The sequence below is a fragment of the Abrus precatorius genome, unplaced genomic scaffold (genome assembly GCF_003935025.1).
Source record: "Abrus precatorius isolate BTA unplaced genomic scaffold, Abrus_2018 Scaffold3, whole genome shotgun sequence".
NCBI lineage: Eukaryota > Viridiplantae > Streptophyta > Magnoliopsida > Fabales > Fabaceae > Abrus > Abrus precatorius.
In genome coordinates this window covers 33,416,810-33,437,142 of record NW_020874373.1, presented here as the reverse complement: position 1 = coordinate 33,437,142, position 20,333 = coordinate 33,416,810, and the positions used below count along the sequence as shown (strand labels likewise).

The following is a 20,333-nucleotide window of genomic DNA, read 5'->3' as shown; positions in this document are numbered from 1 at the left end:
AAAGCTTTTATTCTCAGTACTCTTTATTATTATTATTATTATTATTTTCCTTTTCTTTCTAACTTCTGCTTTTTGTGGTGCAGTCTCTCTCTCTCCTAGTTGGAAAGAAGATTTATTTTTCATTTCAGAAATGAAGTGATGTGTGCTTTACGTGCAGATTAATTATTGTTATTATTTGGAGTTTGTTTCGATCTATTTTTCCAAAATCTTCCATTCTTCGACATCTTTGAAGCCGTATATCACTGTTTTTAATTTATGATGCGATGTCTTTGGTTCCTGAAAGGGAAATGAAATAGTGGAGGGTCATGTACGTTTGTCTGTTCGTCCTGTGACATGGTGAAGATCTGAATTGAGTTTTTGAAACATGAATTTAAATAATTTTCTTTCCCTTTTTTTTAAAAAAATTCGTATAACTTTTGCATATACGTAGGCCATAATTTTAATTATCTGAGGGTAAATGCGTCGTTGGAACTTATCTTTTTTCTTTTTATTCTTGATTTTAATTAATAATTTATTATACATGAACATGATCAAGATAGGCTCTGGGTTTTGAAGGCATTGAAAGAACACTGTCCCCTTCTTGCTGAATTTAGGTTGGTGGGGTTACAATTATTTAGAAAATATGAAGTGTCCAAACGTTATGTCTTATTACCAACGTTGGGAAATGAAGAAATGTTATAATTCTTTTCTTTTAATTTTTTTTTTAATTATTTTTTGGCATCAAAGAAACATAGCTTAAGAGATGTTCATGAACATAAAATAATCTAGTTCATTTATCATTTTTTTCCGTTTTCCAACAATCAATAATACATACGTTTCTTCGCTATTCTAAAAGTATATGTCCCAACCTTATAAACCTTTCTACGCATACTCTTCATCAAAACCAAAATGAACACACTGATACATGTTTCCTAGCCAACTTTTGTAATTATTTAGTTATGATAACCATGTTTTCCGTTATAGATACAAGGGGACAACATGGGAGATCATGTCACTATCTCTGCTGAGATATTTCAGGGAACTCGAGGCCAAGGATCCTTGACTACTCAACACCACATTGCAATCCCCATAGAAGAATTTAGTGCATCCCAGAAAGCTTCAAAGGACAAGAGGCCTGTTACGGATGACAATGTCCAAAATCCTGAAGAATGTTGTGAAGAATCTCAAGAAGATATGAGAGAATGCCGCTATTGTCACGAGGAAGACTTTGTTTCTAAACTGGAAACACCATGCTCTTGCAATGGCAGCTTGAGGGTAGTACAATTTTACACTTAATGGTTGATATTTACTCTCTTTTTTTTTGTGTGTGTGATTTTCTATTAAATGGGATTCCCATATTGAATCTGCAAGATTTTAAATTACAATCCTGGTTGTATTGTGATCATGATTGTTTTTTTTTTTTTACTAAATTACAATAGCATCACTGAATACTGATTACCAATATCATTAATATATATGTCTATTTACTATAGAAAATTTTGAATTTTCAAAGTTAAATATTACAAAATTGAGCCTATGTGAATTTGTTATGCATTGAGTTAATCGCAATCGTCATTCTATTGTAACATAACTTTTTTATCATGCAAATTGTTAACATTAACTTTTAATATTGATTTTAAGCATTTAAAAATAGTAAAATTTTATTTTAAAAAATAAGTATTTTATACATTAAAAATGATAAAGATTTTTAAATAAAAAAAAAATTTGTATGCTTAAAATATAAGGACTTGCGTTAGTAATATCTCGTTTAGAGTTAATGTATTTGATGTATGGATTTTTTTTTTTTTTCCGTATAATTTTTCTATCATGGCTTTCAGTAACAAGTTTATATATGTATCTTTATTTACGTTATAAAGGTTTGACCGCTAAATTAAATGATAATCTTCTTGTTCTCCTTCCACCCTCTTGTGCCGTAGTATGTTCACAAGAACTGCATTGACCAATGGTACCATTCCAAAGGCAGCATGATCTGTGAGATTTGCAAGCAGGTGTGGATCGACCACCTTAATTATCATTGTAATAATAGTGATGTTATAGGCTTATATATGTATCCTGTGTACATAGTTGAGTCTAATCTCTTTCAGGTTCTGTTTACTTTGGTAGTATTGCCTTAATTATCTTGTTTCCAAGTAAACCCTGCAACATTGGAATTATCTGCCTAGCTACTTATTTATTGCTACATATAACTTATTAAGTTGTCATTAAAAATATAACCGTCGACACAATCATTTATTGTTGATGAAAATTAGTCAATTTACATATATTACAAACATCCATGCTTATAAACTTATTGCTTTTTATTTGTTTGTCTTAGGGCTAGAGACTACTTGTAATTTCATTTCAATAGAGCTCTATTTTAGACTGCAATGAATGTGTAAAGGAAAAAATTATAGTGCTTCTCTTCTCCATGATTCGGATATGCAGCGTTACCATCCAAATTATACAGTTCCGGAACCCATTTATTCTTCTTCTGATGAGACAGAGATAAGGCAAGTTGTATAATAGCTTTCTTCAAGAGTACATGGTCCATTTATCCTTAAATTTTAGTTTATAAATAATTCACATATAATTATCAGATGTAAACTTGATCCGTAGAAATTAAAACAGTAATGTCAACATAAAAATACATTATTTTTGTGGCAGTGAGGAATGGACGTTTCCTGGAACAAACACTCAAATCCAAGCACCACTGTTGGTGGTAGAGCGTGCCACCAATGGCCTCATTGAATCGATGAATAAAGACTTCACCTTGAGAAATCCCAGTGGAGGAGTGATATTTGGAACAGCACTCCTCATTGTAAGAGTACTTGATGCTCATCTATTGTATAGGTTATTGTGCGGGCAATGTACGTATGTATGTGTTATGTAAATCTTCATAGTTGATCATACATTCATAATAAAGAATTCAAGATTAATTTTAAATAAGTTCAATCTTGATGACCTATGTATAGTTGTTTTAATTTCGCCTTGAAATTTTAGCCAAAGGATATGAGAGAATTTTATATTTAAAATTCAATTATTTTACCTTCTTGTCAATGTTTATGTTAATCTTCATTTATGGTACATCTTTCAGTTTATGGCAGTGCTAGTTGTTAAGGATGCTTATAACTATGCTCCACCGAGGGATGACAAAGTTGGTCACACTTTGTACTGGGTAAGTGTGGATGGGCAACACTTCCATCCTCTCTTGCGTTATAATTTAGTGTTAATGAATTTAATTTTAGTCTATTAAACATTTCTGTTGATATTCAATTTTTTCTGATAATAATTTATAAGGAAATATTGATCTCACACAGGGTCTGGTGATTATCTCTTTGCCAATCTATATTTTATCTTGGGTTATACAATGCCAGTAAGTAAATTCGGTCACAAGTGTTATACGGCCTTTTCAGTATTCTGTAATATCTTATCTCACCTTCCTGATTTTTAATGGTTACTTTGTAATTTTTGACAATTTAGAGCATATAGAAAGCGCGAGAGGGAGAGGGAAAGAGATCGCAATGTATAGCTTATAGTTTCGTATCCATCATCAAAGTTTGAAGCTTCCAAAATCGTGGAAAGAGGAGAGGAAGGCTAGCATCATGCACTAGTAATGAATGTGTTTTTAGTTTTTAATTAAATTTTCTTTATTTTGGTCCTTAATTGTTATGCGACTAAATAAACAATCAAGAGTTGTGTGTGCAGAAACAAACTCTTCTACCGTGTTATACCCTTTCTGTTGTGGCATGTTAACAAATGCTATGGCATTATACAATATTTCCTTTCTCTGTGCTCAGAATATGTCACTTTCTGCGCTGTTCTTGACAGTGTAAAGCAATCAGGAATCAAGAAAAAAAAACGAAAATCTCCACCTTTCTGTTGTGTTACTTTGGTGTTTCAATTCAAAAACTCGTTGAGCTTCTATGAATAGATTCATCTTAAGTAGCTTGCCTTTTTATCGTAGAATTGGACTTAAAACTCGTACTTATGAAAAATGTCTAACGCATTATGAACCTCTATATGGATCCTTTTTTGTGGCCCAGACCAGCTGACCTGATCCATTTGATCTCCATACAAGAAGTACTATCCAAAAGACACATTGATGTGGACCAAAACAAGCTAGAGACACGTTGATAATGAAAAAATAAACCCTTTGATGATTAGTTACACTTGAATATAGTAAGGGAACTGTACTAAAAGAAAACAGCTTTCCATTTCATATCCCTAAATTGCTCCATGGCATTTATATTTACTTCTAACCTTGCTGGACTTTTTCACTTATCTATATATTAGTTTTTTTAGTTACACTTGCTCTGCTCTGCGACAACCTTAAACCAAGATTTTCATTCTCCAGGATCCCAATCTAGTCAATACAGTATCTACCTACAAAAGAGAGAGATTCTACGCACACTACACTAACACACAAAAGCAAACCCACATGAACAAGCACTCCAAATTTCACCCCCATCCAGAGAACATAATAACAACCACTCACCATACAACTCAAACACAATAAAAACAATTTTCATCATTTCTCATATAAATTTTGAAAAACAAAAAGATAAAGTAAAGATAAGGAAGCATGTTTACAATTATTTATAAAAATATATAAATTGAATTCGAAAAACATTTCTCAAACTAATCAAAACTTAGATTTATTATTAAGTACAATACTAGCAAAATTTTACCCTTTTCTATTTCTTGCTTCACTTTTTTTCTTTTCGGTCGAAACATTTTTGGATCAATCTTCCATGTTTAATATTTACAGAACTTTACATTAATCCTTCAACAACTGTTGTATTAAATAAACTCTTCATTCAGCCAGTTACGTCACGGTCACCATCACTACTTTTCACTTTTTTTTATATCTTTTTACTTTAAAAAGTAAAAGAAAACAAAAGGACGTGCCTTGAATAAAATGGGCCTATAAACTTTTAGAGAAAGGTGTCTGACAGAGCAAAGGCATCTCTTTGCCTGATCACATGTAGACCTGTTTCACAAAAACCTTTATGGATGTTGAGCTTCTAGTAGAAAATCAGGGTCTTATAGTTGAGGATTTATGTTAATAGAAAAAATAGTGTTTCCTCGTGAAAATGGTAAAGTAAGGGTAGACAATTTTCTATAACCCAATTCTCTCTTCAATCGTTCAATACATTCATTAAGAATGGACACAATTCAGTCCAGATTAGAATCGTGCAAAATATATTTTGCCAAGGCAAGAAGATTACGTAAGCAATAAGTTTCATATATAATATTAATAAGCCACTCTCATTAAAGGGTTACTAGCCTTAAGGAGTGGTACAGCAGAAGGAGCCCATAGACTGAAAAGGGCACTTCAAAATACATCAAAACATTTTCATAGAACCAAAAGGGCACTACCATTTGGTTAGGAAAAAGGGTCATAACGAAGGAAATTACAAGAAAGTAACAGATGATGAAGTTCAAGCTTAAGGACACTTGGGTCCTCCTTCCTTGGTCTTCCAATTGTTGTAGCAAGGACACACAGCTTTATTCCCATAATAACCCGGGGGCACACACAAGCATTTCCTGCAGCATTTCTGACAGAAAAACATGCAGGGCTTGTGGTATTGGGTCTTGCCACATCTCCTCGAGCATTGTGAAGGGCATTCTGGTCATATCATATTCCAAAAGTGCGTTAATAAACAAGCATTATCATCTATATAATCTAAGGTCATCATTTCTTTTCACACATCACAGTGAAAGCACTCCAAAAGAAGCAACTTTTGACTACAGTCAAAGTAAAATTGACTGTGAAGACTGTGGTCATAGTTGAAAATACAATAAATTAATAACAACAATAACAACCCAAGATCTTCTCTGCTGGCTTTTTGGGTTGGTTCTAAGAAATGTTCCTTCTTCCATCCCCAGTGTTGCCACCATTTTCATGTACAGAGTTTGGAGAAATCTCCAACCATTACGTTTCTTTATACCATAAATAAAAGAACAAGGTGATGTGAAGAACGAAGGAATTGTAGAAAGAACGTTACTTACGGTAGCTCTTAAGACTCCCGGGTCCATATTTGCTCTGTGGAAACACACAATTAAGTAACATTAGAAAGCAAAATCCTAAGACCCCATTTTGATTCTTCACAACACACATAGAGAGAGACAAGAGAGGGTGTGTGTGTGTATAATATATGTATACATACCTTGTTATCATTCAGGTGGCTACCTTGCCCATTAACACCCATGACCTGAAAAATCAACCCACTCAAATGTAACAACTCATAAATTTCTAACCACTATATGTTAGTGGTAAAAATAAATAAATTGTCTGAAGTACAAAAATGTGTCTAGTTCTTTAACATTAAAGACCAACCATCGTTTGAAGCATGGAAATAGCAATGAGTGCCAAGATCAAAGTAGCAAAGAACTTAGCCTTAGCCATTGTTGCACCCACACACAGTGATCCCAAACCCCTCTTGATTTGGCAAAGCACAAAACGGAGTACAAAATCAGGCCAAGACACAAGGGGGATGTTGGAGGAGATAGTGGGATCATTGTGCAAAAGATGTGTGGGGTATTTATAGAACGCTAAAGGGTGGGTTTTGGATGCAACATTTATTAGGTGTGTGCGGCAGTAGAGTGTTGTCCTTACTGTGGATAACCAAGATCTGACACGTGTGTCGGTACAAATATCATGACGGTGATGCAAATTATACGTGAGATCTCATCGTACGGTCAATGATGCGCTTTAAGTTTAATTATGAAATGCTAAGCAACTTGGAACATAACTGCTTATTTGCTGCTTCTATAAATTACAACTCTTACAAAACATGCACGCTTTTATTTCTGCAGAGGAAATTTAAAAATATGAAAATGGGAGAAAAGAAGAACAATATCTTTTCATTTATTGAGACGAAAGATGAGAGAAAATAAAGGGCAATTATGTTACGATTGTTGAATTTTTTAGTATAATAATAAATTATTAATTAAACGAGTTATGCGAGGTAGATAAAATTAGTATTTTTATTGAGTAATGATGCTTAAATTTTAATAACATTTGAGTTAAATTCTTTTTTTATTATTATTATAAGGGGCTAAATGTCCAACAAAAAAAAAAAAAATTTAATGCCTAACACTTCAGAGCTAGATGCATAGATCATTAATATACAAGAAGGATAACTCTCCGTTCCATATTTAACAAATCAATCACCATATTGATTGAATTTTCTATAAATTAAATTTTTTTAATAAGAATTTGATATCAAAAAATAGGAAAAAGAAAGGATGATAAGAAAATGAAACATTTAAAAAAAGTTGAAGAGCAGAAATTTAAAATTTTCTTCAATTCAAATGCATTAAAATTACTTTTAAACGACGAGATACTGACTCTAATAAATGGCCCATAACTCTATAACTAAAGGAGGGCAATAATGAGTGCTACTATGGAAATTAACAATAAAATTTTCTCAGTCATCTTTAATAAGACCGTCATACCCAGCAATCTATTTATCAGGCCGGACTAAATCATTAACATTAAGTTTAAGATATCCATAGTTGAGAGGGTTTCATTTAACTTAAGTCTGTTAAACCAATAAACCAAAAACAGAGTAAAAAAATAATTAAATCAGTAATTAAAAATATTTATTTATTTATAGAATATCCTCTAATCATAAGTTGTCAAGTGCTAAAATAATTTTTAGTAGTATTTATTTAATAATATATATTGATATTTTTACTAATAAAATTATTAATATAATATACCATATTATTAGTATAAATTGATTATATATATGCAATAGTTTTTTTAAAAAATTACATTAATAAAGACTAATCTAAGCATTAAATTTTTAATTAATGCCTCCTTTTCTATAATAAGGTAAAATATATTAAAGTAACCAGGTTCATACATCCACTGAATTGACGAAGCAAATATTGATACACAACCAAATATAAAGCTAAATAAAAACATTTGTATTATCTTTTTGTTAGTTATGCTTTATAAAAGTGAAATTGGGATGTTAATCATACCCAAATAAAAGTAATTGCAATTTATTTATGAGTTAATGAATTGTGACGGTGGAATAAGAAGCATTGAAGAGGGAAGGGTAAGAATTGGAAAGTTGGTAACGAAGTAAAGTAATTGGGTGAGGAAAACTGAAAATGGAATGGAGAAGGGACCCACACGGATAGAAGAAAGTCAAGCTTCATCAAATGTCAAAAAGCAAATAATTTTATTATTTTTATTTTCTGGTAAAAACAAATTAAATCATTATTTCTTTTTTTATTAATAAACTAAATCTGCTATTTCCCAGAGTGTCAGCTCTGCATGTGCGACCACGTGATACCAGCTGCGCCACATTCACTAACGTGCACCTAATGCACTGTATTAGGATATGATACTTGTTTTCAGTTCACCGCCATTGTTTGTATTTATTCACTTTCTCTGTTTTATTGTCAAACACTTTAAATTAATTTCCACAAAGAAAATTTTAATTAAAATTTCTTGTTATTCTTTAATTTTATAAATAAATTTTAAATTATATCATTATAAATTTTAAAAATATATATTTTTAACATACTGTTACTATAAAAAAATTTAACTAATTAAAATACATCATATATAATTTTATATTAAAAATAATATTAAAATTAAAAACTAAATATCAGAGTTTTCTTTATATGTAGTAGTTATTTACAAAAAATAAAATATTATTTTTATTAAACAACAGTGTAAGTCTGGAAAAAAAATAGTTTTAATGGAGCTAATTAGTTCCCTTCTCTTAATAAAAAATTAGTTTTAAATTAGTTTTATAATTTGATGGTTAATAATAAAAAAAATTCAGGATCCTAATTTTAAAATTTTAGAATTGAGCTAAGCTAACAAAAAAATTATTAATTTTTTTAAAAGATATCTCATGATAAATTATTAATGAATGAGAAAAGAAAATTTCGATGTTCACTAATAATAATTTTTTTTATTTATAAAAATTATAATTTAATTGTTGATTTCTTAAAACACGTAATGAGATTTATTATCTTAAAATAATTATTTAATTATTTTATTAATTATAAAAAATCTTAGTAATATATCTTTTAATATCTCTCTTTAATGTATATTTTTATTAATGACTAAAATTTAGTAAAAATTAAAAATATAAAAAAATATTAATTGAGAGGTGAAAAATATTGAATTCACATTATTTTGGTAATTTTTAATAAATTTTAGCTAACAATAAAAATGTGTTATAAATAGTGTGTTGTTAACATTATTTATTTTATTATTTATTGAGTTTCTTAGCTCCACTCATTAAAAAATATGCTAAAAATAATTTTTTGACAAATTAAAAAAAAATCAATACTTATAATAATACTTCTAAATTCTATCTGAAAACAAAAGTCAAAGAGATTATTATATGAGTTTTATATTAACATACTATTATAAAAATAATTTTTACATTATTAAATAATTAGAATACATGGTAGATATAATTTTTAATTAATTATTATAAAAATTATTTTTTATAAAAAATATAACTAAATAATAACAAATATATTTAATTTTTTTATATACTCTTATTTAAAAAAATTATTTTCTATTATTTAATTCTATTACATCATAAGATAATGACTAAAATAATATTCCTTTCTTAAAATATTCATTTTCGTGTTATACCTTCAAGTTTTGTTAGAATATTTAGATGAATAAAATGCACAATAATAGAGTAAAATAAAGTAAACTTGAATGAATTAAAAATACTCATACTTGAAAACAGTTCTTGCAAAAACAATGTTGTATTTGTGTTTTCTTACGTATCTTGTAATCGTATGATGTAAATTAGAGTTAGATCATGCAAATTTTGAAGACAAATTTAGCAAAAGAACCAAAGGCATATTTTTATTGGGAAAAGTTATGTGTTTTATAATAAATCTACTTAAATTTGACACATAAGAAAATGGTTAAAGCAAGAGCAGAGAGAATTGAGACATTTTCTTGTTGGCTGATATGCTAAAGTCCTAATTACGAGGCCATCACGTTAGTGGGGAAAAGTTGCTTTGAAAACGAGGTAGGGTTAGATATACAGCGCGATAGCATGCAAAAGAAGAAAGTAAATAAACAAAGGCATTTAGAGTTCTTTTAAATCTAATTATGCTTTCTCCCATGTTGCATAAACTTTTATCACTAGCTAGTAGTTCTACTTTTCTTGATGCCTGTTAGCATGCTTTATAAGATATTCTCATGAGGAAAAAATATTATTTTCTTATTCATTTTTTGTTCGAATGAATATGCACCACTTGCATACATTGCCCACTACAAAAACATTATTAATTACTAAAAAATTAATGTTAGATTAACCTTTGTAAATGTAATCTTTTCTACAAGAATTAAGTTGTTAGTACAAACATTATAAATTTATACCAACTAAACTTTCATTCCTCCAAAGAATTTGTGCCTGTTATTTTAATCTTTTGAAAAATTAAAAATATCACATTAATTCTTAACTTTTATATCTATTATTTATTTTAGTCTCTAAATATAGATTACATTAATAAACAGTAATAGAAAGCTAACCTATTATATTAAATTTTATATCAAAAACTTAATGGACAAAAAAAAACATTATTTTAAAAGATTGAAAAAGTGAACGTAACAAAATAATTTTAATTGATAAAAATGAGGTCGTTTCAAGAAATTTTAAATCTAAATTTACTCACAAAATTTAGTTTAGTCAAAAGAAATAAGCTCATTTCTTGAATTTTCTAATGGTAAGCACTAACTCCCGCATATTTAAAGGATTCACATGGTATATACACATAGAAGCAAACCTGGTGAGTGAACCTGCGATCTGAGCTTCCAAATATTCTTGCTAAATCAAAATTTACAAGTTTCAGCTGTTCATTAGGTCCTATCGGCAAGTTATTTGGCCTTATATCTCTGAAAATACATAAGAAAACTTTTGAGCTCAGAACTTAAAGCAAATAACAATTATGTAATGATCAAATCAGCATTGCAATTTACCTGTGCAACACCCATTTCTTGTGGCAATAAGCAAGGGCTTTTAACGTCATTTGAAGAAATGATTTTATGTCACCAGGTGAAAGAATAATATTTCGGATAATAGCTTCAAGGTTTGTCTCCATAAATTCAAACTCAAGGTGCAAATTCCCTTTATGCGAGAATGCATCAATCAACTCAATAATATTTGGATCTTTGAGCTCTTTATAAACTTTAACAAGGAAACGGGGTATTTCATCCACTTAAAAAATATTTTCAATGAAAGTTATGCTTATATACTGAAAATTTTAAAATTTTTCTCAGAGATAAAAGAAAAAATATATTGTAATATTTAGACAATTAAAATACTTTAAAATTTTTTGAAACGACGTTATTTTTGCTAATTAAAAATATTTTATCACATTTATTTTTTCAACCCTTCAAAATAACATTAGTTTTGTTAATTAAGTTTTTGACATGTTAGTTTTTTATTATTATTTGTTAATGGAGTCTGTATTTAAAAATTAAAATGAATGATAAAAATAAAAATTAAAAATTAATATAATATTTTTAATTTTTTAAAAATTAAAATATTAAACACAAATTTTCTTAAAGACTAAAATGAAAGTTTAATCAGGTAAAATATTACACTAATTTTCTTGAGTAGTTGTATATTTAGTAGTGGTATCGAGTGTTATACATCCTGCAGGAAATTAAGTTAATGTTACAAGCACCAAACTGTTTGAGAATCGTTTACTTACACGTCATGTATATAGGCTTCTATCAGAATAAATAAAGAGGCTACATAAGCCATTAATATATAGTTAAGCATAACTTTAGAAAAGTAAAATTAGTATTTACATTTTTAAGTTTAATTTAAATTTTAGCTTATTTTAATTTGTTAATTACAGTGTAGTTAATTAAATAGTTTTTAGTTCAGTTTTATTTTTTGAAATTACTTAAATAAATCCTGTCCACTAAGTTTATAATTTAGAATTCTAAAGTTTGTCCATGCTTGGCTGTGATTTTGGAAAAGGGGGGAAAGTCATTCTAGGTTGATCAAATAATATATCTCACTATCTAATTCTCCTTCTAGCCGAGGGAGATCTAGAGCAAAAAAATCCATTAAAAAAACTTGCAATTTTCTTTAGTTGGCCCAGCCTCATAATGTGAGACATGACAAATAAATTGACTCTGCCTACAAACTGTTTTAATTTACATGTTTTCTATCTTCCATCTAAAGCTGTGGACCATTTGATTAACAATATATGTAGGATAAATTTCAATTGATATTTATGTATTGGATTTTTAAATTAATGTTTATCTAAACATACATAATAAAAATTGTATATAACATTTTATTTAAAAATCTATACAATTGAATATATTAATAATTATAATTTTTAAATAAAAATAAAATTTATTATATAACAGACATTAAAAAAAATTATGTATATATATAACTCCACCTATGAATCAGCAAAGCCAAAAGTGAGAATGAAGCAGGATGACGAGTAGTAGCAATAATTAGCAAAGACATGTGCAATCCACATGCAACTGATTGTGGTGGCGTGCTCTCCTGGTATTCGCCTCCATGGATTATAGCAAGTTCACACCAGAAGATGTTTAAATGATTGTGATTCATCAATTTTAAAACGAGTTATTGTTAATATCAATTCAGGTTCACAATTAATTTTAAGATTTAAATGGAAGAAGTCCTCATTCCAAGGACTCCTGTGATTATGTCTATGATCAAATCACTTTTTATAACATCTTAATTATATTTTCTCATTTATTTTTAAAATTTAGACAATGCTTTTAGTCTGGATTTTCACGTTCTTTCTTAAAAGTCAAAATCGTTTAAGGGAGAGGCTTATCCACTCAAAAAATATTATAGATTATTAATTAATGGATAGCAATTAAAAATATTTGATAATTCATTAAGTCTGAATAAACGTGTATCCTTTAAAAGAAAGTTTAAAACAAGCTTCTAAAATAAAATAGGCAAAGGAGGGTGAGACCGCATTCAATGTGCTCGATGCTTTGTCTGTATGAGAAATGCAAGTGTTAATACTTTGCAGAGTGCATATGAAAAGAAAGAAAGAAAGAAAGAAAGCATAAAAGCTAGCTGCAATCCAATTGCAGTACTCATGCTCTGGCATGTGACCTTGCTCCAATATCCACATGAGCTACCAAACTTGTTTCAAGCGCAATAATTCATTCCTCCAAAATATCTCTCAACTTTTTTTACGATCTTTGGATCTATGAGTTAACGATGATTCAAGGACACATAATATGTTGATATATGTAGAAGAAGGATTTGTAAGTTTAAAATTTTTTATATTTTATCTTAATTTTTTATTTAATTTATATTTAATAACTAGTAAAATAATAAATTATAACTTGTTAAATATAAATTAAATAAAAAACTTTAATTATAAATTTTTTTAAATTTATACTAGTGTAAAAAAATTATAACATATATAGTATAACATATACATATAAAGAGTATATTAAGTAAAAGAAATTTATTATTATAAAAGATGAGGATTATTAATAATGACTATTAGATTAAAATGAATAATTTAAATTTAATATTGTTATCTCATTTTTTTTCTCTTACCAATACTATTATTAATGTCTCTCATCTTTCGTCTCTCACTTGAAATATCCTTTATATATATATAAAATGAAAAATGAACTAGTTTAAAAATATTTATTAGTTTTACTAACATTTTTTAATATTTTTAATCGATATTATTAACTGTTCAATGGAATTATTTTATACAATTCTTTTTATTGAGTTTTAGTTTCCTCTTAACATGAAAATTACTTAATAAACTAATAATATAGTATTTAAAAGATAAAAGTTTAGAATAATCGATTCGTGATATAATATTTATTCTAAAAACATAAGCTTTATGGGTTGGACAACACTACTAAACCCTTTTCAAGTCAATGAATTCTACCGGTTTTTTAATCACATTTTTTGCCCTTTTACCACACACACACACACACGACTCACTCAAAGTCCTAAATGGGCCTTAAGTCAAGCTAAGTGCTTAAGTAAAAAGTATTGATGCCCAACCCAAGAACAATAATGGATCCCTATCTGGTCCACTATTTTAGTAACAGCTTTGAATTGGAAAGAGACACTTTTTCACGAACCAAAAAACCAAAGTCATTTTGTTAAGAAAATAAAAAGGGAGACACCAAGCAATTCTAGGCTCTTTATCCTTTTGTTTTTTGGTCAAAGTACTTACCAAATCTGCTAGCATATTTAAGAACTTATTATAAATGGGCTGGATTCTGGTCCTTTTCTAAAGGCTTTTTTCAGAATTCCTTGCAAATACCAGCCCAGTAGATTTAGTCTCTAATGGCAATTTGTAACCCTTGACCAAAATGGAGAAACAGACTATGGTGATAAACAGTTTCAGCCACAAAATTATGCTTGGGTTGGACCAGAATATTAGCATTGTTCAAAAGTATGTCCTGTTTGATTCAAATTTTTTAGTAGTTACTATTATTTTTACATGTATTTGCAGTTTGCTAATATAAAGATTAAAAGTATGGTTTTGGTAAATAATATCTTGAAGGATAAAACCTTTTTATAGTTAAAAGTTACTAAATTATGTTTTAACAATTTTTTATTTTATTTTTAATATTATTTTAAAATTAATTAGTATAAACAATTTCATACTGCTTTTAATAATAATACTATAAAAGTGAGTTTTTAGATAAATCAAAGAAAATAAATTTTCTTAAAATTACTTTTCACTTAACATATACAAACATAAAACTTAATAATATAATCAATCGTGTGTGTATGTGTTTCCTAAATTATTGAGATTTTTTTTTTTGCAGTTAATTTAAACACACACAAAATCAAAATCAAAATCTTACAATATGTTTGGTTTAACGTTAAAACCATTCAAAAATTTATTTGTATTGAAAACTTTCCTTAAATATGGTGCTATCATGTTTAAGACTGTTTAAGAAAAAATCAATTTGGTTATGTGATTTTGACTCTTTAAATATAAAAATAATACATAAGAATTAAATTGTAAAGTTTCCATAAAAACTTTAAAATTTAAAGTTAATTATTTCAGCATTCATTTATTTATAATCAGAACAGTAACTCGTATATTTACATATTCTAAACCAAACTCACTTAAAATGCTATTTGTAGCTTTCTTATATATCAGTGTTAGATTGTTAAACAGAACCATGTTAATTAAATTGTGAGTGTTTTGTTACATATATCATTTTTCTTCCTGGCATGTGTTTACAAATTACCTTCTCGATGAAGAGAGTATAATATTCCTCGCCTTAAAACAATCCCACCAACAAGATGTACATGCTGAATCATTCGCAGTTAACATAGCACAACTAGAAGTGCATTGAGACTGGTCGTCACAGTTAGTGCTCTAACTATGATCTATAGAAAGACATGCATTATGTGGAGAGGATAGTAAGTACAGGTGAAAATATTTCCGTAATGGCACAATTTGATGATAAAATTAATGTTTTTTTCTTTGTATATTCTCTTTCAGTAAGGTCTAGATTGATAATTTACAAGGGTTGTGTTCTATGGGGGGAAATTATTCAAGTGGTTACGGCACCAATAATAATTGTAGCATATTTTAATAAGCATCCTCTGTATTATTGATCGGAAGCACAAGAACAAAATTGCCAGTTGTGGAAGTGACATTACCTTAGGAATTATGACATTTTACACAAGTTATTTTATTAATATTGATTAATTGTGTACTTTGTTATGTTGATTGAAAACTTTTTCTCCAGATTTTGATTTCGTGGCATTTGTTTTTACTATCCCTTGCACTGGCCGAAAGAGGCATGTAGGCCCAAAGGAGCACTTGTTAATGCTTTCTTCATACAAATAGCTGTGATCTCTCGAGCACAATTTTCATATTGAGCTGGTTTTAACTACAACTTTCTGAAACCTGCGCAGTTGAAAGGGACTATTAGGTAGATATGTCAGAGACCATAATAAGGATATGTGGATGGTTAAAGGGTGCTACAACCCAATTTACCATTTTCGTGGACCTCTTTGAATAGACCACTTAGAAAACATGGGCCACTTGTTTCACACCCTTTCTTGTATTTTAACTCCCTCACTTTTACGGACCCATGATTAATTTGGTCTTTGTCTCCTCTTGGAAAGGGAAATTTACTATATAGCAAATTACACTTATTAGGTAATGTGTATGATTTTATGTATTTGTTCTTTTAATTTGTTCAGCATCTATCTTATAGTATTCTAAGCACACAACTGAATAAAGAGCGGTTATGCTATTTATTTATTATATATTTTTTATAATACTTATAGTAATTTTTTAAAAGGATAAATAAAACACCATCATAAAAAAATTATCAATAAAAGTCAAGAAATTAAAAACACATAAACCTGTAATTTGAATTTTTTTTAATGACAATATATACCTGCTGAATTTTGTAGAAAGTTGCCTTAAATTTTGGATGGTTGTGGGGGAAAAGGGAAATATGCAGGGGCAAACGTTGGAGAGTCCAAGGACATTAATTGTGACTAGAAATCAGAATGTGGGTGTTAGTTGGATTAACGATAGCAAATATCCTATCTATGTTCTAAGAACTTGGAAATGCCTTTACAGAAATGGAGCAGTGGGGTAGGCAGGGATAAAGAATGGGATCACCTTGTTAATGAGTTTGTAAGAGAGTGGGACATTGCACATGATGGTAATGGAGGACTAAAACTTGCATTCTAATCCATAAAGAAAAAGATAAGATGAAGAAAGACAACTAATGAGCATAACAGAATAGAAGAAAATGAAGATCAGATAAAAAAAAATTATTACTATCATGTGATGTTATTTAATAATATGTGAGAATTCAAATTTAAAAAAATTACCTTAGAAGAAATGACCCGTTTCACTTTGGATTCTTTGACCAATAATGTTGTCTATTTGCATCATGAACACTCCTAATCTATTAATCCGCAGAGAGAATGACTATTCACTGACCATAATTAAATGGCCTCTTGTTGATACTGCGGATTGTCCACTATGCATGAAAGATTGAAAGCTTATGGTTCAATTGCATCTCCCTTTCTCTTAGCCAAGCAATTAAAGCCTCGCAGTGTAAAATGATGTTAGGCCTCTCGATATGACTTACACCACATGCAGCCAATAACCTTATACCAAATATACAGTGATGGAATAAATATAAAAATTTAATTTAAAGTCATTCTGCATTGTTCAACTTCTTAAGAAAGAAGGCTCCCATGTGCACCAATTGTGCACACAATTATGACTGTGAAGCATTTGTTATCACAAATTTTTGCTCAATTGAACTCCATAAAAATGCATTCATGATCATTTGAATCACCTCGATATGCATTGCAATAAAAACTGGCCACATAAAACCTTATCTTTTAAAGGGTAATTGTATGTTTTCCGTTTTCAAACTGCAAAGCTTGCTTTTATGGAACTTGGCGTGATGCTTCGCTTTCAAAAGCACAGACATTCAGTCATATATATATTCGCTGGCTTTTTCTTCATACTCCTACTTAATCAATGTTTCTAAAAGTGAAAAGTGGTAAAATCACTTGGAGTGAAAGCAAAAAATGATATTATTATTATTTACTGTAAATAATATATTAAGTAATTATTTTTTCTTTCATATACAAATTGTTTAGTTCCTTTCTAAAACTATCTTAGTGAAATGAGAAATTTGTTTTAAATTTACATCTAAAACAGAAAGAATTTATTTATCCAAAAAAATGAAAAATAAAAAGAAAGAATACATCCAAGATACAAGACACATTCAAACTTTGTTTGATATAATCTGTGCCACATTTAGAAAATTGAAAAATAACTAGATGCTTAATTCTCATATAATATGTAAATCATCTTGATCTTAATTTGTATTTATCATGGGGTTTTTTCTTCTGTTACTTAGTCAAAAAGGGAGAAAGAGCTTTCTTGTATATTTTTTAGGTTTTTGAGTTTAATATTTTCTTTCTTGGTGAGTTCTAAACCTGAAATTTCATGAATGCAGTATAAATATAGAGACATTATCTGTGTGGAAAAAATATTGAGGCTTTTTAGACAATTTCCACCATTTTTTTCCAAGATTTAGTTGTATAATAATGTTGTATTTTATAACAACAATGTTTACTTTTTGACGAGTAACAGAGATTTTATCCTAAACTAGTTAAGCAAGAAGAGAATAAAAATTCATTGTTGTCATTAGTTTGTTATTGAAACTCTTTTTTGATAGTTTTTTTTATTGTAATTCAAAGAATTTCAGCTTAATAATGCAATAAATTTTTCCCAGTGAATATTATCTATAGCAAACAAGACAAAAGATCTAGTTGGGTAAAAATTCTCTCTCTCTATATATATATATGATGAAGGAAACAATGAACAAATTATTAAATCAAGAAGAGACTTGAAGGTTCCTTGCTCTGGTGGTGTCTGGGCCATAGAAGGTTGAGTTTCACTTGAGATCAAGTTTGAGATATGCCTCTAGTTAAAAAGCCCAAGATAGGGTGGTGGTAGTACAAATAGTAGGGTATAGCAACCTGTAAGAAAGATCACATAACTATGTCCAAATATGAGATTATATATGTTGATATATATGTTGGTTGTTGCTTGACAATTACTCTTGAGGGAGACCAAAAGTGTTATAATACACCCAATGTCCCATTCAATGGGTCATTATCCTGTGTTGCTGCAAACCGCAGGACTTGTTTCAGCAACCAGACACTCCAATTTGCATAACCACTTCCATTAACATCAGAGACTGCTTAGTTTTCTTTTTTTCAATAAGTTGGGGAAATTAAGAACCTTTCGTTTTCCCTTTTGAACTACAAGAATTCTACAATTTTCTCATGATTCAAGAAGTTTGTGCCTAAAATGAATCAATTATTTAAACTTCCGTTTAATTTAGTAATTGCAAAAGTAAAGGATCAATTCTCTTCCGTTTTCTTTGCAAAATATTTTTAATGGTAAAATCACACATTTTATATAAAGACAAAATATAATAAAAAAAATTGCTTTATCCTCAAATGGGAACTCTGGGTTATAATATAGAGAAGAATTATTGTCAGAAAATTTGATAAACAAAAATAGAAAAAGAAAAAAGTTGTGCGTCAAATATAAAAAAGTATTTATGCAATGGAAACGTAATTTTTTTTTATACCATGAGAGTCAATTTATATGATGTTGCTTATATATTACAGCTAAAGAAAACTAGGATAAGTATTGGGTGTCAATTTTAGTGAAATTCTCATTGAACAAATGGATTAGGCAAGTGTTTTGCCGACGCAAGAAATGTCCGACAGGGAAACATATGCAGATATATACATGGAAAAATGAATCAAAGCAGTCAATTCTTGTTAAAATGATTGATCACTTTGTTAAACTTACCCTCCACTTGGATTATATTAGAAAATGACCAATACATAATAATACTAATTGAGTTTTGGAGGTATGCTTATAGGTGAAAAAATCATCATATTAATGATAAACAACCATGGTATCTATAATTTATAAAAGCTAATTAATATCATTATTCATCTTGTTAATATAGCTGTGATTTCTATTTCATTGAATTCAGAAAGACTAATGATATGATATAGACGTTGATGTGTTAATATTGGGCAAAGTAATAAATTGACATTCAATCGGTTTAACTGTGAACCAGATTCATGTCGGTTTAAATTATCAACAATTAAACTATTGAACTTTGGACTGCATATGATTAATCAGTTGTAAACTGTTAGAACACGATTCAACGCAAGAGTACCCTTTCTCACTAAAAAAATATCAAGTTATAATTTTGCTTTTTAGCAAAGACGAACACAGGTCTTTTTCACGAAAAAGAAGATTTAATTGCATTTGTGAAGTTATATAACCGTATATATATTTACAAACTTATTGCAGAACATTAGTTTATTATTACTTGATTTAATATTTAATAATATATTATAAAAAATTCAAATATAAAATTGCCCAATCATAATTTAATTAGTAGCCCGAAATAAGCATTTTGAGCTATTCATTGATCAATCCAAGTTTAATGGCATTGAATATTTCTTCAAATATAAACGTAAAAACTTGAGTTTGACCTGCCTAACATTAGCCCTTTTTGCGGCATGGCTTAGTTTTCTAAAAAAACCTAACTTAGTCCAAAAAATTATATATATATAATTCATATAGTGTAAATAAAAATAAAATAAAAAATTGGAAGAAACAATAATTCCAAGTGCTTTTTAAACAAATTGTTATATTTTCCTCTTAAGTTAGCCTGTGCTTTGATCTTTCTTTTCCGTTCACGACACATAATTTTTCTATTTAAAATTTGAATATTATATTTCCATTTTATAAATCGA

The 20,333-nt window shown here is 28.8% G+C and overlaps 2 protein-coding genes across 2 annotated transcripts; one reads left to right on the top strand and one right to left on the bottom strand.

Annotated features, from left to right (window-relative positions):
- The first annotated feature begins 978 nt into the window (after positions 1-978).
- On the top strand, positions 979-3,812 carry LOC113862531. The gene is made up of 6 exons (XM_027495612.1): positions 979-1,254; positions 1,917-1,988; positions 2,425-2,489; positions 2,644-2,797; positions 3,074-3,154; positions 3,777-3,812. Exons 1-6 carry the CDS (start codon positions 979-981, stop codon positions 3,810-3,812), a joined length of 684 nt encoding a protein of 227 aa, XP_027351413.1.
- A 1,614-nt stretch (positions 3,813-5,426) lies between these two features.
- Positions 5,427-6,409, bottom strand: LOC113863382 (gibberellin-regulated protein 4-like). The gene is made up of 4 exons (XM_027496944.1): positions 6,320-6,409; positions 6,150-6,194; positions 5,992-6,025; positions 5,427-5,608 (listed from the first exon to the last, which is right to left on the bottom strand). Exons 1-4 carry the CDS (start codon positions 6,386-6,388, stop codon positions 5,427-5,429), a joined length of 330 nt encoding a protein of 109 aa, XP_027352745.1. The 5' UTR covers positions 6,389-6,409.
- Between the last annotated feature and the right edge of the window lie 13,924 nt (positions 6,410-20,333).